Below are 25332 nucleotides of genomic sequence, written 5' to 3' on the forward strand. Positions count from 1 at the left end.
CAATCGAGCTTATAGAGCTTATAAGCTACTTATAAGCTCCAAATAAGTGTTGCCAAACAGGCACATAATGTATTTAAGCTTAAAGTCATGAATAAGGTTGCCAAACTTGTGAGTTTAAACAAACTCATAATAATGATATAAATTCGGATTATAAACTTAAATCGTAAACTCATAAGAGTTTACTTTTATTAATAAACTGGTATTAAAAGTATATAATTAAATAATTAATATATTAAAAATGAGAACAATTTTATTTAAATATATTTTAAATTTAAATAATTAAAATTATATCAATCGATGTTTATAATTTATCATATTCAACAAAAAAATTTCTATAAAATTCATATATAAAGTTACTAAACATAATCAAATTAAAAAATTTAGCACGAGTTTAAAAGTGAGTTGACACGATTTTGTAAGCTAAAAACATAGAAACAGTAAACTCGGTAAATGAACTTGTAAGTTTAATTGAGTTTATAGTTGTTACTAGTTTAAGAACAAGTCGATACGATTTTGTTAGTTGAAACATAAAAACATTAAACTCAAAAAGTTAACTCGCGAGTTTGATAATAATGGTCATGAGTATAAATACATGAAAACGTAAAAAAGATTTTCTTAGAAGAATTATACATCTCTAAGAAGTATAATAATATTTATATTTTTAATATAAAAAATTAGTTAAGTTTATTATTTATAATAAATAGCTGTTATTTTTTATTAGAATATTAGCCTCTGCGTAGTTTTCGCTCCCGTTTCACGTGAGCGTTTTTCTTGGTAGCTCGAATCCGAATCCGCATTCGGTGCTCATCACTTAATGAGCACTGGGTGCTCATCAAGTGATGAGCAATCTAGACCGTCCAGATTAGATCTGGACGGTCCAGATTTAATATTTTTAAATAATTATTTAAAATAAAAAATATTTTTTTAAAGTATGATAGTTGAGAAATTATCTTTATTTTTATTCTATAGCTATTAAATAATTATTTTTAAAAAATTAAAAATAAAATTAAATCTGAACCGTCCAGATCGGATCTGAACAGTCCAGATCTTGATGAGCACACCAGTGCAAATCCCTCGGATCCCCAGGAAGCCACTGTGAAACCTGAATACCCTCGCAACCTAGCTCGTTAAGCCTGCCATCAATGGCGAGAAGATGCGCATCTCTCCTTAAACAAATCATCACCAGATCGCAATCGTTAAAGTCTCCAACCACCCTGGCCTCATGCTCCAGCAGATTCAACTCCAAGCGCCCTGTCACGTACATGCCCTGGCCCGGAGATGGGTCTCCAGGCGCGGTCACCCTTATACCCGGAGATGGCATAGGGCCCCTGGTCACCGGCGCCGTCGAGCAAGTGATGGAGGCAATACACGCGCCCCTGTGCTTCGAGAAATACGAAGTGCGAGGGGACATGAATAGAGTGCCACGGGAGGTGATCGATTCGATCAAGAGGAACAAAATGTGCTTGAAGGGCTGTTTGGCTACGCCTATGGGGGGAGAGGCGAGCTCGTTGAACGTGCAGCTGAGGAGAGAGCTCGATCTGTGCGCTTCGCTCGTGAATTGTTTCAATATCCTGGGGCTGACCACAAGGCATGAGAATGTCGATATCGTTGTGATTAGGGAGAACACGGAGGGCGAGTACGCCGGTTTGGAGCACGAGGTCGTCCCCGGCGTTGTCGAAAGCCTCAAGGTACTCTTTTAAAAACAAAGCCATATAGCATTAATTTGGGGCAGTCTGCGTGTTATGCTATATATCTGCGCATAGCTTCTTTCTGGCCTTCCTGTTTCTTTGTTCATTTGATCTTAGGTGGCTCAGACATTGGTTTGAATTATTATTAGGCTTTGATTCTCTGTCTCTATTTAATGCTGCACTGCATTTGCCGATGATCATGAATGACTATACTGAACAATGACGACGTCTTTGAATTTTTCGCCATTAATAGCAGAATTTACAATGCAAATGTTCATGTCACTACAAACAGTCTGCCTTCCAGAGTTCCACTCACTTCTATGCATATATTGGTATTAAACTTTTTTATAATGTCATTGTGTGCTTTTTATTTTTCCGCTAATTCATGTCATTGTGATTGTGGCGATGAGGGTTCATGTTAGCGCTTTACTAATTTGTTGCTCTAGGTAATAACAAAGTTCTGTTCAGAGCGCATTGCTAGATATGCTTTCGAGTACGCTTACCTGAATAACAGAAAGAAGGTGACTGCTGTGCACAAAGCAAACATTATGAAGCTCGCGGACGGTTTGTTTTTGGAATCCTGTACAGAGGTCGCCAGCAATTATCCCGGAATCCTATAAAGCGAAATCATTGTGGATAACTGTTGCACGCAACTTGTTTCAAAACCCGAGCAGTTCGATGTCATGGTATGTAAATTCATTCCCCCACCCCCCTCCTTACAACCATTTGTCTGTGCGAGTTCATGTAGAAGCAGACATGATTCATCTACGGTTACCTAGTGATCCTATATAGTGGTGTTTTCAACGTACAGTTCATTTTGTTTTGAGGGATTGGACGATGTGGGTTTTCCTTTGTTGGTTCTTCGGAAGGAAATTATTTCAGATGGTTGTGAGGAAATGGGCAATCTGTACAGGTGACGCCCAATCTGTATGGGAATCTAGTAGCGAACACAGCAGCAGGCATTGCAGGAGGCACAGGAGTGATGCCGGGAGGGAATGTTGGGGCGGATCATGCGGTGTTCGAGCAGGGTGCTTCGGCGGGGAATGTTGGGAACGAGAAGCTGGTGGAACAGAAGATAGCCAACCCGGTGGCGCCGCCGCTGTCGTCGGCAATGATGCTCCGCCATCTGCAGTTTCCGGCGTTTGCCCACCGATTGGAGAATGCTGTTAAAGCAGTAATATTAGAGGGGCAGCACCGCTCCAAAGACCTGGGAGGTTCCAGCACCACCCAAGACATTGTTGATGCCGTCATAGCTGCCTTGGACTGAAACTACTCGTCTCCCCCCTCTGGTTACATATCCATCCGTATCTCAATAATCAATTCTTGCTCCTAGCTCCAATCTCATTTTGAGCTCATTTTTGTCTGGCATCGTTATTACAAATTAATTAATACATACGAGTCATCACAATTCTGTCTTTCCCTCCTTTAATTTTATCCATCTGCTGACTCTTTCGTTGTCCTGGATTGCGCCATTATTACTCTCTCGGATTTCCCTCACCCGCTGCCATATCAAATAACACAATTTGAACGTAACACAGCAAAATTTTGTTCCATAAGATTCCTCTAAGAACCTTGGTCCTTCCATAAGATTCCTCCGATTTCGATGTGAAGTTTCTGAAAATAGGATGAGCCGGCAGAGTTACCTCCCCGAAATTCGATTTTAGCATAGACCTATATAAACCCACAGGATATCATATATTGTGCGTATGGTAAATATTTTTATCGTACAAATATCTTGATGACATGTTTTTTAGAGGCTTGCACCAAAAAGAGTTGTATTAATTTTTTTGCTCGTTCATTTCCATTCATTCAAAAAGTTGTCTCTTGATAACAATTGATGTCATGATTTAATTGATAGACTGAACAAGCATTATCAAAGTTTAGTTACAATTATTTTTTTCAGCTGAGCTAGCTAGTTCATTCATATTCTATTTCCGGCCATTTTGTTAGAAGCGAGTTCCAAATATTAGGGTGTGAGTTAATTTTCTTTATAAAATAGCGCAAACTGCAACTAGTCAAACTGGGCATTCAATTAGTTAGTCATCCTACTGTGTGTGTTAATTAAATGAGCCTATATGATACTATCTCCGGTCCTAATTATAAGATCCAGTTGACTAATTTGAGGAGACTAAGGAAAGAAGTTAAGTTAGTTATTTGTAATAAATATGTGTTGTCTTTCCTAAAATATCCTTACTAATCAACTATATTGGTTAGAACTATAATTATTAGAAGGACTATCTTAGAAAAAAATATATAAATATGAGAGACAAAGTGGATTGGGATCTTATATTTAGGACCAAAATAAAAGTCAAACAGGGTCTTATATTAAGGACCGGAGGTAGTAGATATCTATATAAAATGACACAACAGATTGGTGGTTGTTCTCGCATTATTGGTATCATCTAGGCAAGTAAACAATATTGCTTGCTGTTTAGTGGCCGTGACACATAATTAGGAGCATAGGCCCTAATTTTGGTTGGGGAAGGGGTGGTTGAATGAACCACCGTCCTCTCTTTTGTGAAGTGTTGCACTTGATTTTGAAGTTTGATCCTGCAGGTGCAAGAGGCAATATAAATCTAGGTCAACTCTTTGATGTTATCAATTAATAGTGGACTTCCTGTCATGATAATCTAGTTCTAGTTTCCTTTTCTCTTATGCTCTTTTCTCCCTCTCATGTGTTCTTCGTTCTAGGATTTCTCCTCTCTGTACCTTTTTTTATACTTAATTAATCTCATCGTAAATTGATACTCCTACAATTCTTGCAAAGTGGCTAATGTTTTGAACATAAAACCCATTATAGTCGTGATGAACTTGTGCATCGATGTATATATCTACTAACGCATTTCACAGATTTCGGCCTCAAATAAAGGGGCATTATTGAATTGGGATTTAATGATTAATTAATTAATCATTTAAAATAAGAAAAATTAGGGAGAAGGTTCCTTATTAAAAACTTCATTAGTGGGAAGGATCTGATAAATTTTATTGCATAAAAATATCAATATTTATAGTTTTACCGATAAAAAAGAGTATCAATATTCATACACACAATAAGTCATTCTCGCTGATACAATTTTCAAGAGGAAAATTTTCCCCAAATTTTCATTGAATAATGGTGCCAACCCTCTTTAAAGGGAAAACACTCTTTAAAGGAGAAACAGGCAAGCTCGTGCATTTCCATGTTTCTGAATTGTGTCATTGACTGGTGGAGAAGTAAAAGCGACAATTTTTTGTCAACGAGAAAAAACAGACTATATTAAAGGATCATGGTCCTATCCAATTCACCATAAAAGACAAATAAAGCTAAGAACTTGATTAAAAATCAAACAGAACTATATGAACTCGCGGAATTTTCTTTAAAAAAAGAAAACATGATAGTGAAATGCAAGAGGAATGAATGGTGAGTTGGGAGAGGAGTGGTAGTATAGAGAGAGAGAGGAGAGAGAGAGAGGAATAACGCAAAAACGCGAACTGGGGAGTGAAGCGAGGGAGATGATGACGAGTCAGCAGTTATTAAACATCAACAGCTGGGCGTCCGGCTTCAACATGAACACGAACAGGACATTTTGCAAACCCAGGAGGCAGGCTTCACGCCTTCATGGACGCAACAAGCACTCCCATTTTGATTCGGCGGCAGAGGAGGGTGATCCTGGTTGCACCAATTACGGGCCACTCTCTCCCATAAGCTTCCTGGAAAGAGCGGCCAATTTCAGCGCACACACTACTTCCATAGTCTACGGTGACTCCAAGTTTCACTGGGCCCTCACCCATCAACGTTGCTTAAAACTCGCTTCCGCTCTCTCCCGCTTGGGCGTTTCCCGCGGCCATCTGGTCAGTTACTTAACTAACTACTCCTTGCTTGTCTCTCTCCCATTCGCTGCAGTAGCCTCGCCCGCGTTTTGTCCCAACTGCCTTCCCTTATCCATTCGGCTTATTATTGTAAACCAATCTTACAGTAGTATTCACCCATTTTTTATTTGAAATATTCCCAGTTTTCATGCCCTTGTTTTATAGTATACACGAGGATTTTATTTTATGTCTTTTTATGCTCTTGTTTTATAGTACACACGAGGATTTTATTTTATGTCTTTTTAATTTTATTTTTGCATTCGTTTTTATTTTTAAAAAAAATGACCTTCCGCCGTCTCAATGCTTCGTATTTGAAAATACTTAATAAAAAATAATACGATAACTCTCTGGATATGAAGAGGAAACAATGACTGGGGCGTATCATAATCGCCAGTGACGGCAAAATGCATCAGCAATCATGTTTATCTCTGATATTGTTGCATATTCTGTTGTTTCAACACCTTTAATACTGTCTGCGATTCTTTATCTCCTTGTCCGTTTCGGTACGGGAACGGGTCATGGTCAAACCGGCACACCTCAAATTTCACATTTATCTTTCCAGTTTCTACGTTGAATTTCCCTATTCCCATACCTTGTCATCGCTTACTCTGCTTTCTGAGCGTCATGAAGGACCCCTTCCTCAAGAGCCTTCCCCGGACTGTTCTCTTCCGATTCTTCACAACAAATTACATTACCGCACCTCCTAATCTGCGTAAATACTCTAACCTTGTGCGGAACTTTGATTCCGAATCGCGGGAATCAGTGAAGGGTTTGCTTCGTTGCTCTGCTAACTTCGTCCCTTTGTCCCCTGTAAGCTTCTTGGAAAGAGCAGCTAATTTCGCTACCCACTCAACCTCTATTCTCTATGGCCGTTCCGAATATAATTGGGGGCAAACCCATCTGCGTTGTTTGAAACTAGCTTCTGCTCTCACTCAGTTGGGGATTTCCCGTGGGGATGTTGTGAGTCCTATCCTTTTGACCCTTACTTATATTCAGGGCATTTTGATCCATATGATTTGTGCGATACTATTCCTGGTTTATTTTGCACTCTCTAGCAACTTCATACCTCCACGAATCTGATCGAACATGCGTGTATAATTACGATACCGACTTTTCAAATTCATGCCCTGCTTCGTCATTTTGATTGGGGCGGCTGCAACTTGCATTAGTTTTTCCCCTTTATCGCGGCCCAAGGTTAAACCTTTTTCTGGGTCTTGTACTCGTTTCGTTGCGCGGAATTGTTATATCTAGGTGACCATTTCCCCAAAGAATCGAAGCTAGACAAAATAAGACACTATATCATCTAAAATATATGCGGACTCGCGCGTTGCGAGTTTGCGACTTTTACGAGTAATTTTCATTGGTAGAATGATGACCTTTTCTTTTCTTGATTGGAGAAAATGTGGATCTGTTGGGAATGTTGGATTTGGAATTTCCTATCTGAACCACTGATGCTATTTTTCATATTTTCTCCAAACAGGTTGCTACCTTATTACCTAATGTCCCTGCAATGTATGAACTGCATTTTGCAGTACCAATGGCCGGAGCAATTCTTTGCACTCTAAATTCACGTCTTGATGGAGCTATGGTTTCAGTCCTTCTAGAACATTCACAAGCGAAGGTCCTCTTTGTAGACTACCAATTACTCGAAGTTGCAAGGAGAGCATTGAACCTGCTCAGCAAAAGAGTCAGAAACTTGCCTATTTTAGTTCCAATCACAGACTCTGACGGCTCATCTACCATTGACACTAGCTCAGTCAGCTATGAGTATGAGGAGCTGCTATCTACGGGGAGTAGTGGGTTTGAGATTGTTAGGCCAAATAGTGAATTTGATCCAATAAGTGTGAATTACGCCTCAGGCACCACATCTAGGCCAAAGGGGGTTGTTTTCAGTCACAGGGGGGCCTCTTTGAATACTCTAGGAACTATTGTTCTCTTTGGGATGGGCTTTATGCCTGTTTATCTTTGGACTGTGCCTATGTTTCACTGCAACGGGTGGTGTTTGCCCTGGGGAGTGGCAGCTCAATGCGGAACCAACGTGTGTCTGAGGAAAGTCTCTCTTGAGGACATCTTTGAGAAGGTGACAGACCGTAAGGTGACACATATGGGAGGAGCTCCTACTGTTTTGAACATGATCGTGAACTCTGCATTGACTGATAGGAGGCCACTTACCCACAAGGTGGTGGTGGTGACAGGCGGTGCTCCACCACCACTACAAATCCTATCCAAGATGGAGGAGATTGGCTTTAGTGTATCTCACCTTTATGGCCTAACAGAAACATATGGTCCTGGGACTTCTTGTGAATGGAGACCTGAATGGGATTGTGTGGCTCCTGAAGAAAAATACAAGAGAAAAGCTAGACAAGGAATTCCCCATGTGACTATGGACGCTATTGACATAAAAGATCCTGACACTATGAAAAAAGTCCCAGCCGATGGCAAAACAATGGGTGAGGTAATGTTCAGGGGAAACACGGTGATGAGTGGATATTTGAGAGATTCGGAAGCAACAGAGGAAGCTTTTAGAGGTGGGTGGTTTCATGGCGGAGATGTGGGAGTGAAACACTCTGATGGCTATATAGAAATTAAGAATAGATTGAAGGACATAATAATATCAGGGGGTGAGAACATTAGCTCAGTGGAGGTCGAGACAGTTTTATATAGCCATCCTGCAGTTCTTGAAGCTGCGGTTGCGGCTAGGCCAGATGATCACTGGGGGCAAACGCCTTGTGCATTTGTGAATTTGAAAGAGGGGTTTAGTACAGATGCTCAAGAAATAATTGATTTTTGTCGAAATCATTTGTCCCATTATGTGACGATCGTTCTTTTAAAACTATTATAGATTAAATCCAACAATTTATTTGAATGATTAACTATGATAGAAAAGAAGAAACTTTAAATTTTAAAATCAATCGCTATTATGGTTAAAAGAAATAAACTTATATTAGGAGCAACATCGATCGTTAACTTGGGCCTTGAACTTCCAAAATCCAGAAATATCATTCAACCATGAGCTCAAACCAAACTTATACTTTTAAACATACGAACTGATAAATCATTTTAATATAAGTCATAAAGCCCATTAGTCAAAAGTCAACACTATCAAAAGAGCGTAATACGCAAAGTCTTAAATATTTTTGGCCTTCCAACGACCCCCATATCAGCTAGTAGTAATTAAAAGTATTAGTTTACAGCATTAGAGTATATGGCCCTATGTGGCAATATATAACAAATCAGCACATGCAACAAAAGTCGGGAGGCTATACAAGCTATAACAGCACACTATGTCTCCAGAGCTTTCTCTGATAGGTCATCACCTGAACTATCACCTGAAGAAAGTAAAAACTATGGGGTGAGACAAACGCCTCAATACCCAACTTTCCAACTGATCATACATACTAACATATGCTCGTGAAGTGTCAAGTGGGATAATTATGAAATCTCAATATACATATCAATGAAAAATACAAATATGTATATTTAAATAATCTCAGTCATCCAACCCTAATTACGGGGGGCTAACACACAAACCACATAAGCCTATCCCTCACTATAGGGGAACAAACCGACCTATAGGCCTATCCTACACTTTGAGGGACGAATAAGTAGTCACAAAGATCCATTCCTTATTATAGGCCTATCCCACACTTTGAGGGACGAATAAAAAGCTACAAAGGTCTATTCCTTACTCTAGGGGAGAAGGAAGAAGCCAACCAATGTGCACCAATGACGGCCTTATCACATGGTAGGACAACGCTCAATCCAAAGTCCAAATAACAATCAATCATTCACATTATAACAGAAAATGTCTTAATTTTTTCTCAGTATAATCCATAAGATATAAATTATATATCTTTTCCAAAATTCTCAATCACAATTTCAAAAATCCCACAAGATAATTTTCATAACTCAAAAGATATAATATATCTACTCAAATTTCAAATAACAAATATTATTCAAAAATAGCAAAATACTCACAAACAACATATTAGCACATATAACAAGTGGAAAGTGGTTACCTCTCACCAAAGCAATAGTAAGGATTACCACAATGTCAATCCTTTGCTCAACCAATAACTAATCTACACAATTAATATAACCACATATTAATATAAACTAATTAATTAATTAATTAAACTTATCTACATTAGTTAAATTTCTAATTTAATTTAATTTTTATTCTAATTCCTGCAACTCTCATAACCCAAAATTAAGTATTTTAGAAATAACTTAAAATTTTCTAACAAGCCAAATTATTTATTTACCACCTCCAAATTATTTACCTTAATAAAAAAGATTTTCCACAATTTCCAAATATAAAATTATTATGTTTTAAATTCTAAAAATCTCATTTTAAGTTTAAACCTCAAAATCAAACTATCAAAAATTCAATAATACCTCAAGTATTTATATATAAATAATCTAATCAAAACTTTAATGGTATAACTACCATATATATATATATTTCCATAAATAATAAAATTTTTAGTTACAATAATTATTTTAAAACCTCCAGTCACCCAATAAATAAAACTAAACCGATTAAAATCTCAATAATATGTCAAACAATCTAAATAAATTATTTAACTTAAATTTAATCAATAAAAATATGATATAAATCATATATAACAGATTTTTCAGCTAGAAAAATTAATTTAAGTACTAAAAACCAACAAATGGACAAATCTAACCGCTTAAAATTAACAGCTCATTTACTTCTAAATTTCTATGATCATCTTTTACCAAAACTCCATATTTATATCATATATAAGTCTCAAAATTTTCTCTAAGCACTTTAGTAATACTATCATTAGAAAGCCTAAAATATATAGGAAACTTTCATGAAGAAAGTTTGATAAAAAGAATTATATTTGTGTACCTAGATAATTCTCAAAACTTGAATTACCTTTCAAAATGCTAAACCTTCAATGCTCCTTTCTCGTTCTCTCTCTCTTTCTTTGATTCTTGTTCTCTCTCTTTCTCTTTGTATATGCATCATCTTCTGCATCTCCTCTCCCTTTTTATCTCCCATCTTTCAACCACCCAGTGCAAATTTTCTTCCTGCATTTAATTCTCCTTCCTCCAAAGTCTTCATTCCTCCCCCTAAAGTCTTCTTTCTGATCCAAATGCCTCAATTTTTCCACGAGTCAATTTTCCACACCTTAACTTTCCACTGAAGTCGGTGGAAACTGCTACTTCTTCTCTCTCTTTTTTTTAAAATATTATTATTTTATTATAAAATATTATATTATATTATATTATTTATTTATTCACTAAATCCTAAAATAAAATTTAGGATATCACACATTACAAGGCTCCAAAAACTGTTATTTTTGAGGACCTACCAAAGACTGCAACAAGGAAAGATACAAAAATTTGTTTTGAGGGAGAAAGCCAAGGCCATGGGCAGCCTTACTTGACCATCAAAATCCATATACAGTGGAGCCTGCTCAACAGGAGCCAAATTAGTTAAGAATGCTGTTTCGTAAATGCTGTTTCGTAACACATGGGAGGAACTCTTTCTGTGATACGGTCTTGCACAAGATTGACGAATTGTTATCCCAAAAAAAAAAAAACATTGAAGAACAAAGGGCAGAACCCAAGGAATCTAATCCACACCAACAATCCGCCTGGGTCATGCGTCACCATCAATGGCGGCAAGTTTACCGATTTATAATTTACTTATTTACCGTTCATACTCGCAGCTATTGCCTATTGGATGATTTCCCGGGCCTTTACTATGACTAAGCGAATAACCCTCTCTCTGCGGTCCCAGAAATTATCTTCTTGGTTTTTTTCCCCTGACCGGGCTGGTCCTGCAAATTACCAAATAGATACTATTTGTCTGTCCTGGGAAATTCGTAATGAGCTAATTGAGAAAATCCATGGCATCAAAATTACAGTATTCAAAGAAATAGAGCGAATTGAAATCCAAATGATGTGAATAATCAATCCTCAACTAAATTGCACAGTTAAAAAACCAAGTAGTACGTCATAAACATTCTAGACAAATAATTATAGGTATAGAAGTTAAATCAGGCATGATTTGAAAATAGATTACACCACGGGAGATAAACGAGAACAGTAATGTTTTCGAGAATTATAATTAAAAGGTGGATGTCTGTGTATAAGACATAGAAGGCCACTCTTATTAATGCCATGCATACTTAAATCGATTATGGAGGCACGTCATCCAGCTCATTTGATCTTCTTTCTGATGAGGAATTTTTGGACATTGCCAGTCGAATTACCGGGCAAATCTCCAAAAACCACACGCTGAGGAACCATATGAGCTTCCAACCGAGCTTTACAAAACCTGATAATATCTTCCACGGTGGCGCGACATTCTTTTTTCAGCTTGATAAATGCAAAGGGGGACTCTGCCGTACGTTCTTTATACCCCACAACAGCCGCATTCAGAACCTTTGGGTGCCTCAGTAACACAGCCTCCACCTCAAGTGAGCTCACAGCCCCTCCTTCTGAATATATCATATCGTTTGCCCTGTCCTTCAGTCTTATGGAACCATCCCTCTGCCTCGTTGCGAGGTCCCCTGTTCTGTACCATCCCTCTCTAAAAGCTTCCTTGGTCGCTTGTTGATTTTTCAGGTACCCCAGCATCATGGTGTTGCCTTTAAACATAATCTCACCAATGGTTCTCCCATCACAAGGTGTACTCTCCATTGTGTTTGGATCTTTCACATCAATCCCCTCCATCATCAGTATGGGGCGCCCTTGATCTCCATAACTGAGTTGTTCCGTGGGTTCATCGCCTGAATTGGGTATCCAAGGTCGCACCAATACAGGACCCATTGATTCTGTCATGCCATATCCAATGTTCACATTGAACCCAAGTTCTGCTACCTTGCAAAAGACTTGGCGCGGGGGTAGCACTCCAGCAACTGTGATACTCACACCCGGAGGCAGAGGCTTGTGCTCACTTTGTGGTGCATCCGCAATTACGTTCAAAAGTACGGGTGGACCGCACAAATGGGTTACGTTGTGACGAAAGATGGCATCAAGCATGGCTTTAGCTGAGACATTTCTGAGACAAATATTGGTGCCACCCAGACTAGCCATTGCCCAAGCTAAGCCCCATCCGTTGCAGCGAAACATGTCCACTGTCCACAGAAACACAGGCATTGGTTTCATATCGAACCGCGAGACTGCTGCCGCTGAGTTAAGAAGCCCGCCTCTGTGACTGTAAACAGCTCCCTTAGGAGTTCCCGTGGAGCCCGACGTGTAATTCACTGATATAGGATCGCATTCACTGCTCGGCATCCTGATCTTAAAATCTGCTTGTCCCTTTTCGAGCAGTTGGTTGAAGTACAGGTCATCTGGCGGGAGATTTGGCTTGTTATGATCTGGGATGACAACCAGAAGCGGAGGCTTACATTTTCTTTTGCACATTTTGTGGAACGAGTCAAGGGCAACGTCAACGAAATGATAGTCCACAAACATAATTTTAGCTTCTAATTGTTCCAATATCTCAGACAACGTTGTGGCGTCCCATTTGGTGTTGAGCGAAGCAATAACTGCCCCAGCCATTGGAACCGCGAAATGTAGCTCATAGTGCTCTGGAATATTTGGTGCCAAAGCCGCAACCTGCTCAACGAATTGCAAATTGAGCTCTTTATGATATATACCAAGTATTAGTCCTTAGTACATCTTAAACTAAGAACCGGAGATAGTATAAAGAAAACTGCTAATTAACTACTTATTGATTGCATGGTTGTTGTTATATATACAGAGAGATAAGCAACTTCTAGTTTGTATCAAATTCTTTGTTATGTCTGCCAACGTCCGCCGTCCCATTTTTCCAACTAACACCCCTTGGCTGGACGTATACGCGCTTTAACGAAGCTTCTTCCTCTCAGATCTCATCACCATTATTACGCAGCTTCATGCATCTATGGAACACAATTAATGGATCTCTGCAATCGCATCTGATATGATATCTATACATATTAATCGACGAAACCTTAAGGTCTTTAGGAAAATCTACTTATTAAAACTAGCTCAGTTACTGCCCACGTTCAGCTCAGTGGTACTCATATTTCCTCTTCCCATTAACCGGCATATAGTTAAGACATATAAGCTAAACTTTAATGGCACGCCTCGTGATAGAGAGCTGAGAATAAGCAAGATGAAAGAAGGCAAATGAACTTACAATATCAAGGTGAGAAATCCCCAGATTGACCAGAGCAGAAGCGAGCCTGAGGCATCTTCCATGGGTCTCCTTCCATGTAAATCTGACATCACCGTAGACGACGGATGGCTTGTCAGAGTACACAGTGGCTGCCCGCTCCAAGAAAGTGATGGGCGTCAAAGGCACGTAATTTGCAGAGCAGGCAGATGGAGCTTCCTTCATGCTTGCACTTTTCTTCATTTGGCGTCTCCATGCGCGGTGCAGATATGAAGATTTATTAGCGTTCGCGTGCAAGGTCTTTTTGGGCCCCGGCCCATCAAGTTCCCCGCCCGGGTCAGGGGGCTGTCCGTGATTACACACACCTCTTCTTAATCATCAATTATATACTTAATCTCGCCTTATTAATTCTCTGACTCGGGATCCAACCAGGGCATGACACGTAAGTCAGGGTTTCCAACAGGAATCCACTGCCGGACCTACAGATAACCCCAGCATATGCACGTATATAGGTACTCAATACTTTATGCATTGAAATATGCGGGTGAACTCCGAGTCAGATGCGTGATCCAAAGCCTGTAACTTCGGTTTTCCTTCAACAAAAAAAGGGGGGGGGGCTTCTAGATGAAAATGCAAGTGGTGGTTTATGATGGAGACAAATAAATCCACCAGATCAGCGGTATAATGCTGAGTAAAGGGGGGGGGGGAGATATCGGGCACAGAAAACAGAAAGAGGAGGGCACGTATAAATCATGCCAGCGTACTGAAGGTGGGAGTCTTCAAGATGAAAACGCAAGTGGTGGTTTATGATGGATACAAATAAATCCACCAGATCAGCGGTATAATACTGAGTAACAGGGGGGGAGATATCGGGCACAGAAAAACAAAAAGAGGAGGGCACGTATAAATCATGCCAGCGTACTGAAGGTGGGGGGGCTTCAAGATGAAAATGCAAGTGGTGGTTTATGATGGATACAAATAAATCCACCAGATCAGCGGTATAATACTGAGTAACAGGGGGGGGAGATATCGGGCACAGAAAAACAAAAAGAGGAGGGCACGTATAAATCATGCCAGCGTACTGAAGGTGGGGGGGCTTCTAGATGAAAATGCAAGTGGTGGTTTATGATGGATACAAATAAATCCACCAGATCAGCGGTATAATACTGAGTAACAGGGGGGGAGATATCGGGCACAGAAAAACAAAAAGAGGAGGGCACGTATAAATCATGCCAGCGTACTGAAGGTGGGAGTCTTCAAGATGAAAATGCAAGTGGTGGTTTATAATGGAGACATATATCCATCAGATCAGCGGTATAATGCTGAGTAACAGGCGATGTCGTGCGTGATGATGAATTGGTGATTATGACGTCAGCTTGCATTTACACTTGTCTTTGAGTTGATATAGATAGCGTGATTCACCTGGGGCGAGGACACTGATGCCCACCTTTTACAAGATTGATCGGATTAATCTGAATCGAGCTGCGTGACTTTTCTTTTGTCAATCATCTGAAAATGACGACATATATATATTGGACAGCACCAGGTGTTGAATCCTTGCTTTAAAATAAGAGTAAGGGAGGAAGTGGCCTTTTAATGTTGTCCCTTCATTTTTATGTGCTTCCTGACCACATGCACGGTTGCTGAGGCTCACGCTCACACGCACGCACATATATAGAGAGGAAGGAGCCAGCAGGCGGCATCTTGTGTGGCCTATAATTCAGCGCCCGCTTTTTGTATATAAACCTCAGCTGCGACTTACGGAGCCGTGTGGTGAGCACAGAGCGAACTGTTCTTTCGCCTTTTACTATAGCATACGCCTTTTTTTGGAGGAGTTCTCTTCACTGAGGACTCCACGAAAAAAAAAAGAAGAAGAAAAAGTTAGGCTTTCTCTCATCCACAACAGCGGAACTGCAAGCCATTCGCATAGGTCTTCAGGTCGTTAAACAAATGGGATTAAAGAAGGTCCAGCTTTTCACAGATTCCATTCAAGCCATACAACTCTTGATGAATGATAGTAGAAACTTCCACCCGATTCGTGATGATGATTGACGAAACGAGGTCGATGATTTTCTTCGGTTGGGATCTTGACATATCTTTCTCACCTAGAGAAGCTCTACAATGCACTGACCTCATTGCCAAGAAGGCCCACCAGTCAAACTACTCAATTTCGTGCCGTGACTGTAATAAACCAGAACCTACCTACTTCCGCATGCTTTGCATGGAATCAGCTGGTCACACTTTCATTATCAGCACCGCATTACCTGCCCTCAACAGATCACAGCCATTGATTTGATCCCTCCAATCCATGCACCGCATGTCTCGTGCCTTGCTTGAAAACCCAAAACCTTAAAATTTTTTGTCTGTTTATTATGTATTATCCCACTAATAATGCACCTCTCATGTCTTCTTTTATCTGTTTGCACTATGCAAATATATGAGACGCCAGTCCTTTTTTTTTTTTTTGGCATCATGCGCTCTATATTTAGTGTGAAATTGACTAAATTTATGAGTAAAATGAATTAACTGCGCCTCATGCGGTCACTAAACTGCAGAGAATCCGGATCCTTAATTGGGTCCAGCTTCTCTTTCACATATCAGTTTCAAGTTCCGCAGCACCTCTTCGTTTTTTAGCGCGTCCTGTTCTTCTCCTGGCAGCACCTCCGTTATTCAACCACCGAACCAGATTTCACTTAATGGCCAAAGTGAAGCGAGCAACTCTAAACCTGCACTCTTTCTGGCATCTTTCTCTCTCGCCCATTGAAAAGCTTCAATCAAGCTCTTCAATTGAATTTTAGAATCCACAGAAGCAGACTTGGCATAAGGTGCTCTTCTACATTGGCTGGGTGCTCTTATGCTTTGTTTCATATACCATTTTACAACTTCTTCGAAAGATAATTTCCTCTTTTGCTAATTTTCACTTGTATTCATTCTATTACGGTGCCGTATTTATTACAAGAAGAGTTGGGGTCAATCTATAATCTCTCACCTTTTAATCTTTTATTTGTGCCCACATTTTGCTTAAAAGGGCAGGATTTTTAGCAAGTCATGAACAATTAGTTCAGCTGTGCGAACACTAATACTCATATATTGATGCCACACATTTTAATGTGGATATTTTCATATTGCCACATGAGATTTTCAGGCAAAACTTCTATGCTTCGATGAACTTTTGTTATTTTTTTCAGGCCAGAGGACGACATACGATACAGGACAAAGTTTCCATCTTTCTCTCCATCTCCACTATAGGTTATCAAGTTATATAATTAAAAAAATCATAAAAGGCTTGTTATTACTATAAGCAATTGAGTCCACATTCTCTTAATTTTTTTTTTTTTAAATCTATCGTCATATGTAAATACTCACACACACACATGTACAGATTGAGGAGAACATGGAAAAGGGAGCAATGGGAGCAATGCTCTGTTTCCTATTTCCTTTGAGATTAAGTAGGGGTCTCTGACACAATCATTTGTACCAAACCTGAAACTAGTTGGAAGATTTGGAATTCTTATGTTTGCTCTCATGGCACAACTTTAAAAATTCCGTCTTCGATTAATATGTATGACTGTTTCGCTATTTCACTTGACAATCTATAATCTGTCAAGATCCTCGAAAATGCTGCTTTGACCTTAAATTCTTTGCGGCTTTGAGGTTTGGGTGCATGAGATGTACGATTTTTATGCTTGCCGATGCTGAGTAGAACAGCTTAGGCAGTACCCATATATAGACCCCCTTTGCTGGAATCTCTCAAAATTCTTCCCCACCAGCACAGCACATTCGACTTTCCCGCGCTGCTAGAGGAAGATGAACGGGGTGCGTGAAATTCAGTCAAGTCTGGGTCGACGGCTGAAGAACGGAGGTGCTGCTGGGAGAAGAAGGGGACGCGCGAAAAAGAACTAAGGGGTGCAGCGGAACTTGAAATCGATATGAAAGGCGCTATTTGAGAAGGTCCAATGACGTCGTTGAAGGGTAAGGGAGCCTGGGACGGGTAGTGACTGGACGGGAAGGATAGATGAGAGAAGCTGAACCCGTAATTATCACGCCATGCATGAAAACAACGACGATGGAACCAATATTTCTTTCGGAGCCATCATGGGGTTTCGTGCATTTGATTGCAGTTCGAATCAAACTCGAGGTTTCATGGAGGGTTAATAGGAGGTTTGGTATTTATACTGTGACTTCATTTTGATTTTTATCACTCAAAGTATAAGTTTTGATTTTAAGTTTTACTTCATTTACAACATTAGTCTTTATAGTCTAATAAGGAGCAGGATTCAAAACTAGCCATGTTAAGTTTGCTGATGTGTCTAACTCTGTTTCTTCTGCTAACATGGCATGCGGACGGGGCATATGATATTAATTTTTTTTTTTAAAAAAGTCATCATCTTCTTTGTGAAATCATGACATTCCGTCCAGCACTTCTCCGCGTTCTCTCACTCCCCTCGATGAAGAAGATTATCCCCCCTGACTCCTTAGCCCTTTCTTGGCATTTCACTCGACCTTGGCTTACAGGTATGGATTTGTATCGAGACGCGCTGTTTTTCTTTAATCTTCTTTGTGATGTAAATAACAGGTAACAACGCTCCAAAGTGAATCAATGAAAAGAGATGCTGTAATTTGTATAAAATTGGGGTAAGAACCTTAGAAAAAAGCAAAAGAGGAAAGTTAAGAGTTTTAGGATCTTTTATAATAATTCCAAGTCCTTCTTACAAATAAGAATCCCATCTTTCTTCGCTTACACTAGGGACTTCGAAAAATGATCATAAATAAGAAACCCATTTTTCTTTACTTGCATCAGGCCCTTCTCCCCCAACCACTTCAGTCCAGGAATCATGTTCTTTTTACATCATCTTCATTATACGTATGAATTCATATACAGGTACCTAAATAATTTTATTCAATCAAAAAGCAATGAAAAGCTTCAAATTCAGTCATTCCACAAAATTGTTTTACAATAAGACTCACAGATATGAGTTTACCGACATGTGCGCCACCTACAAGAGAGCTATTCTGAAAGTTTATAAGAAAGATCTTCAAGCTTACAACCTTTAGATTTATGGTTCTGTTTATCTCTGTTTCTTGAATGAAAAACGGAGGCGGCTCATTGAGCAAGTATTTCTCTTTTTAAATTTTTGTCCTTTAGGTTATCGGTCATTTATAGATTGAGGAACCCGGAATGTCCATGTTATATTACAGGTATATGAACTCCATTGTTTGTACGAATCTAGTGGATGAGCACACCACAGAACGAGACGGTGATGAGGGACAGATCATGAATGAGTCTAAGACTGAGCTGACATTTGGCCCCTCATGTTACTACAACTACATAGAAAAAGTGAGATGATGATGCACAGTGAGAAGGCACTCTGATTTCGCGAAGGAGACAATGGCTTTTTCTTTTTCTTTTCTTTGTTTTTTTTTTTTAAAATTAAGATGACATGTCCGGTCAGCTTGTACACCCGGCATGCCATGTCACCAAAATAAATTGCATTAGTGACACGCCGGCAAATTTAATGCCGTTAACTTCAGGCCCAAATGCTTATTAAACTACGGGGAGTAACATCATATACGGAATAAAACTTGAGAGATTAGACCCTATGCTTTAAAATTATAAGAACTAAAATCAAAATGATGGTAAGTAGAAGAACCAAACATCATAGTAACCTTTTTTTTTTATTTGACAATGATAACTAATGGGCCATCGTTTTATGGGCTGATCCGATGATCCAGTTGAAAAGATGCAGAGTGCTAGCAGTAGTATACATGGAACAGCATGAAGGAAATAGGGTTATGGGTCCGGAAACGGTGGGCCCTCTTGACGCTCACCTAAAGAAAGGAAAATAATGATGAGCAGGCCTTTTTTTTTTTTCAATCTTTTTTGCCGACAATAAGCAGGCATCTAAAGATAATAATAACGGTGTTGGCAAACTGTTCCTTGATTAGGGGAGAAAACAATAGTTAATGAAGTTTTAGGGTTATAATTGGATCATTATTAGACGATAAGGCATAAATAAATGACACGAGATCACATGCGACTCACGGGTAGACATGCTTATGGTTGCCCAAAAACGTGAACCACCTCCCCTCCAACATGGGCTTCATGTGGTCCCCCCCTTTTTAAGGTTTCGGTTTTACAAACTCCCCGCTCTTCTCTTCTTCCTCCTCCTCCTCCTACTTGGAGTTGGAGCCTGGAGGGCACATGGCCTTGGCCGCTCAGCATAACAAAAAATTTGTGAAGGGAGATTAGGAATCATGCACCTATTTTTTCCCTCCGGCAACTTGTTTGTCCATCTATTAAATTTTTGTGCTTTTTACATTGATTTTTCCCTTTCAATTTTACTTCTGTTATTTAAAATAACTGGACTTGGAAAGGGAGTTATTCTAGTTACTAATAAATTAAATGTGTATCAGAGTCATGTCAGTGTATAATTAGGGAGAGGAACCTGAATAATCTAACGCTAAGACGAGGGGTTGACCCACATGGAACGTGAATCTAATAAAAGTCGGTTATAGTTATCGGAGTTCCATCAGTTAGTCACTCGCATGCTAGTTAATGCAAGCTGCCGCCAGCATCGTTCTTCTTGTTTTTATTCGCATTTTATAATTATAATCTTAAATTAATAACTAATGCCTGATGATGAGCTTCAGCTTTGCCACCTTTTCTCTTCTCTGCTGCATCCCTGACCCCTACACATGCTTCGCAAATGTACATGTTAAAAAAATCACGTTCTATCATTCCCGATGCTCCCCTACTTGTATAGTCCCCGGCCTTAGAAGAACTTATTATCGTTCTGAGTTTACATCTCATGATCCCCCAAATGAAACAGATTTTAAGTGTTAGTGTTAGTACCGTACTATAGCATTTAAACCAGAAGAAAAAATGCCTGATAACAAAAGGACCAAACTTTCTGCGTAAGCTTAAGCCTATCATTTGGTGAACTGCCTTCAGCCAGAGGAGCCAACTAGCTCACACCCATTCTCTGGCACAGAGTTTGTCTCTTTATCTAAACTAAGGAGGCAGCATGTGATGTTCATAAAGCAGCATATGGAGATGACGATTGTGTTTCCCTCCTAAGACGAAACAGTCTCATGCATTCTGCAAAAACGGCAGTCTTATCTCAGCAGTACACTGTACACTACAGAACAATACAACGAGCTCACTCTGGCTTGCAATTACCTAATGACATCATTGATGTCTCGTGAAGTTTATATTACTGCTACAACATGACATCTTTTGGATTAATTGGCAAACAAAGACAGTGCATCAGTTTTGGCAAACTTGGTTATTAATTACTGACGGCATTACAAGCAGCCAAGATTAATACATATATGACATCCCCCCCCCCCCCCCCAAAAAAAAGAGAAAAAAACCAAAAACACATTAAAATAATCCCGAGTAAGGCAGTATAACGTGATGGGGGTGCAAGAGAATCGTTTATTCAACATTTCAGAGGAAACAAGCTTAAGTTTTACTTTTCTAATCCTAACCCGGTGTCCTAGGTACATTGATCTTGAATCATAATGTGGTTTTAACGTACAGATGCATGCAGAAAATTGCAGCAGACAAGGAGAATCAAGTTCTCACCTACAACAATCATGTGATTCCAATGCATACCCCTGTCCCTCTTGTGTTGGTTCCTTCAGGAACCTTTCTCTCGGCACAAGTCGGCCATGCAACGCAAGTAACAGAACATCTATTCTGTAATGCTTTAGTAAGGATAACATAACAATTCCCAATGTAGATGTTGCACTGTATCGATTGCTACCTTGTCTCCCCAATAACAGCGAACGTACTGCCATCACAACGCCTCATGGTTTCCATTATTTTTCATATTATGCAGCCACTTGACCAAAAACAATAGCAATTTGAGCGGAACATTGCTCAATTGTCCCCTCGATAACTCTAAAGCAAGCCTAGATTCCAGGCTTGTGATGTGAACTTTTGGCCTTGACCCACTACAATGTTTGAGCAAGCCAGGATTATTTAAATCCCAAATCATTTGATTGAAGGCATAAATTGGAATTTTTAGCAGCTATTATGATAAAAATTCAATTATACACATGATCATTTAAAGGTATGTTAGACTATTGAGGCATGGTTGAGAAAATGGAATTATTGATGGATGGTAAGGGGAAGCAACAAAGCATATACCAGCAATGCGCTGTATCCATTGTTTACGTCCTCAGTATCTTTACCACACTTCTCAACAAGCACGCTGGTACTCCCATCTTATGGCTATGTGATTAATTAAAAAAAACTAAAGTTAACTGATTGCTGGCTGAAGATGTTACAAAGCCATCAGAAACGTAGGGAGGTCCACATTACCTTCACATGCACATTACACCAAATAGTTGGCAAGCACAAAAGTGGCACAGTTGAAATTCTCCTTAGTTCTCAACGTGTTCCCCCTATATATATAGACCGAATCATCACTGTCATTTCAGGCATTTGTAGCAACTTTCTATCAGTAGCAAAGAAAAAAGATGGAACCCACTTCCAGAATTCCCTCTTCCCATCAGCCAGTCAGGTCCATTAGTCTGCCCACCAGAATACATCCATCATGCCAGAGAGTTCAAGCACTTTTCAACCACTTAAAGCCAAGTCAGGAGAGATCTGTCTCCAGCAATTTGGAAGCGGAGACGATTCAGACTGATCTAGTTGTTCTTTCAGAATTGTACAGTTGCATGGAGGAACTCCTCCAACATTCCCAGACCCAACAAGCTCTTCTGAAATACCAGCAAGGGAAAATGGTAGAAGAGGCACTGGGTGGGTCGGTCACGTTGTTAGATGCATGTGGGGCTGCAAGGGATTTATTATTGGTTCTCAGGGAACATTTACAAACACTTCAGTCTGCTCTAAGAAGAAGACGAGGAGATTCTACCGTTGAAAGCAGCATATCTGCTTATGTGAGCTTCAGGAAGAAGGCGAAGAAGGAGATAGCGAAACAACTCGGAGCACTGAAGCGAACGGAGATCAAAGTTAGCCCCTTTCCTGAGATGGGTCAAGACCAGAACCTGATATTTCTGGCTCGAGTTCTAAAAGAAGCAGGCACCGTCACTATTTTCGCATTACGTTCTCTTCTCGTGTTCTTGTCGACACCGAGGCTCAAAACGAAAGGGTCCTCCTTGGTCTCCAAGCTAAAGCCAACCAGACTATTTTCATCGGAGAAGGAACAGAGGAATACGAACGAAGGTTCCCTGTGTTCCCTCATAGAGAAAGGAAGAAACAACGAAGCACAGAGGATTTTGGAGGAATTGGTTGATAACATGAATGGTATTGAGGGCGGATTGGATTGCATCTATAGGTGTATAGTAAAACACAGGGTGTGCTTTCTGAACATGCTGTCTCATTAAATCAGTGAGCTGAGGAATCTTGTATTGATGCCTTTTGTAAAACTCGGAGTGATCATGGAGTCCGAATTTTAGAAGGATTGTGGTCCCTCGTGAATCAATGCATGTATGGAGAGCATTCGATAATTGCTTCTTGTCTTACTCATTACAAGTTCAGTTTTGTTCTTCTTTCGACAAACAGAGACCAGTGAATTCACTTCGGGAAACAGAGAGGGTCAAAACCCCAACGCCACAATGCATGCACAGGTTGCTGTAAAAGCATAACGGGTCGAGAACGATATTTATTGACCGTTGGATCAAATGTTTTACGCAACGATTATTTTGGCCATTTAATCTACGGAGGATTTCAATTATACGGATTCAATCGTTGGTCCGGACCATGTGATATACGGATCAAATGTCAGCAGGGCGCACAAATTAAACTAATGACCGAAGAAGTTCAAGAAAATAAAATAAATCATTTCAATTATCATTTAAGTTTTTGCAGGAAGGATAAATTTAAGTTGACTTTTCAGCAAACTATCATACTACCTCAGAATGCAGCACTATGAGGAGCTTGGGGAAGATCATACCAGGTGGCAAGGACTCGCCTCCCGCAGAGGTCCCCTCAATTGGGACAGAATTCAAAGGCATGGCCACCAGTAGTAGCAGCAGAAGAGAATCAAAGGCTCCAGAAAAAAGACTGATTTGGATTGGCTTCTTTTTAAGATACGAAAGCACTTAGACACTTCTTTCTCTGGTCCCCCTGTGTGACTGAATGAAAAAAAGCACGCTGAAGCCTTATGTGTCAGTAACACTATCTCACGCGGAAACGCGGGATCTTTCTCAGGAGGAAGTTTGTAAAAGATTGGTAGCTACTTTCCTATGATTGAATAGCAGAAGTGCTACTTGGTAGTAGAAACTCGGAGAGACAGACAGAGAGGGGACTCCATCCTACCTGCTAACTCCTAGGATGAGAAGTAGGTCCCTTGTTTTTGGCAGGAATAGTTCCAGCCGGCTTCCTCAGCTAGCGGGGAACGCTGCTTAGAATGCCAATGCAGTACCAGTCACACTTGCGTCCACCCCTAGCCGTACCACATTAATCTAGAGCCACGGGAGATCGTAAATGCAATTCTTTTTCATGTTTTGGCCTTTATGGGGACCTAGTTGTTCCTGATGAGGTCGTTGTGAGTGGGCTTTTTAATAGGCCAGGTTTGGGCTGGAGAAAATGGGCCTCCTCCATTAAACTCACTGGATTTATGAATCGGCATCCATGCATGCATGTGCTCTATGTAGTCCAAAAAGAACCGCTGCGACTTCAGAAACTACAAATTTGTGTGCGCACGTGTGCGTGTTGATTCGTAGGCGGGAAAGAATATTGAGATTGAATTTGATTTATGTTGGGCCAAAAATAATACTCCTTCAATTTTTAATATAAGACCCATTTAACTAATTTGATTAAATTAAAGAAGTTAAATAAGTTAGTTAATTATAAAAAAAGTGACACATTTTTCTAAAATATCATAATCATCTTTTTTAATACGTCTTCCCTCTTCTACTTGATTATGGTTGAGAGGTATCAATAATAATAATTTAGAGAAAATTGATAAATATAAAAAATAAATATTATATTTAAGACCAAAACCAATTCAAGAATTGAGTCTTATATTAAGAACAGGAGGAGTAATAATTTTTAGTTATAATTTATAAACAATGAATGAGTAATATAATAATGGTATTGATTGAGATGACATGGCGCACAACGCCCCCAGATCCTGGCACCATCATGTTAACGAAAAGTGCACGTGTCAAGCAGCCAGTGACTGCTGGGATCACCTTAACTTAAGCTCCTGGCTGCTCACGCTTTCCCCACTTTGCTTTCGCTCAGAGCAAGGCACCTCCGTGCTGGCATGCTCTCTGCCTATTTAATTCTCCTCTGTTTTTATTATCACATACGCCACCTCTTATTTCCATAAAACAACAACAAAAATAAATAAATAAAACCACATTGCGTATGGCGCCCACACCCGTGGTATTGGTCTATTCTTCACATTATTCCTCAATTCAATGGAGTAAGCATCATTTTTGGGTTGTTTAATTATAACACTCTGTTACTATACAAGTTATTTATAGGAAAAAAATTTATTTCTTAATACAAACCATTTATAAGATAATTAATGATTTTTTTTCAATTTTACCCTATTAAATAGTTGGAAGAAAATGAGTGAGAGAAAATGTATAACATTTTTTTAATACTTTTTTAGTAAGAATAAAAACAAAAAAATTTATTAATTTAACACATTTTTTAATATGCGGGGG

The 25332-nt window shown here is 39.6% G+C and overlaps 2 protein-coding genes and 2 pseudogenes across 2 annotated transcripts; 3 read left to right on the forward strand and 1 right to left on the reverse strand.

The window, feature by feature from the left end:
• The first annotated feature begins 1142 nt into the window (after window positions 1-1142).
• On the forward strand, window positions 1143-2955 carry LOC114731486 (isocitrate dehydrogenase [NAD] regulatory subunit 3, mitochondrial-like; annotated as a pseudogene).
• Window positions 2956-5904: 2949 nt separating this feature from the next.
• Window positions 5905-11021, forward strand: LOC114731559 (probable acyl-activating enzyme 2; annotated as a pseudogene).
• A 440-nt stretch (window positions 11022-11461) lies between these two features.
• LOC114731557 (probable acyl-activating enzyme 1, peroxisomal) lies at window positions 11462-14005 on the reverse strand. Its single transcript, XM_028918764.1, has 2 exons — window positions 13705-14005; window positions 11462-13139 (listed from the first exon to the last, which is right to left on the reverse strand). Exons 1-2 carry the CDS (start codon window positions 13921-13923, stop codon window positions 11736-11738), a joined length of 1623 nt encoding a protein of 540 aa, XP_028774597.1. The 5' UTR covers window positions 13924-14005; the 3' UTR covers window positions 11462-11735.
• Window positions 14006-21802: 7797 nt separating this feature from the next.
• On the forward strand, window positions 21803-23188 carry LOC114731558 (uncharacterized). Its single transcript, XM_028918765.1, has one exon. The coding sequence runs from the start codon at window positions 22168-22170 to the stop codon at window positions 23035-23037; it is 870 nt and encodes a 289-aa protein (XP_028774598.1). The 5' UTR covers window positions 21803-22167; the 3' UTR covers window positions 23038-23188.
• Window positions 23189-25332: the final 2144 nt, after the last annotated feature.

Source organism: Neltuma alba, unplaced genomic scaffold, assembly GCF_004799145.2.
Source record: "Neltuma alba isolate B1F8T4 unplaced genomic scaffold, ASM479914v2 tig00012836_pilon, whole genome shotgun sequence".
NCBI lineage: Eukaryota > Viridiplantae > Streptophyta > Magnoliopsida > Fabales > Fabaceae > Neltuma > Neltuma alba.

Bases quoted from the DNA above. Each gene is read 5' to 3' on its own strand.
- LOC114731557 (XM_028918764.1), bottom strand. From the start codon at position 13,923: ATGAAGAAAAGTGCAAGCATGAAGGAAGCTCCATCTGCCTGCTCTGCA. The intron at 13,140-13,704 runs GTAAGTTCATTT...TTCGTTGAGCAG, and splicing joins GGATTTCTCACCTTGATATT to GTTGCGGCTTTGGCACCAAA.
- LOC114731558 (XM_028918765.1), top strand. From the start codon at position 22,168: ATGGAACCCACTTCCAGAATTCCCTCTTCCCATCAGCCAGTCAGGTCC.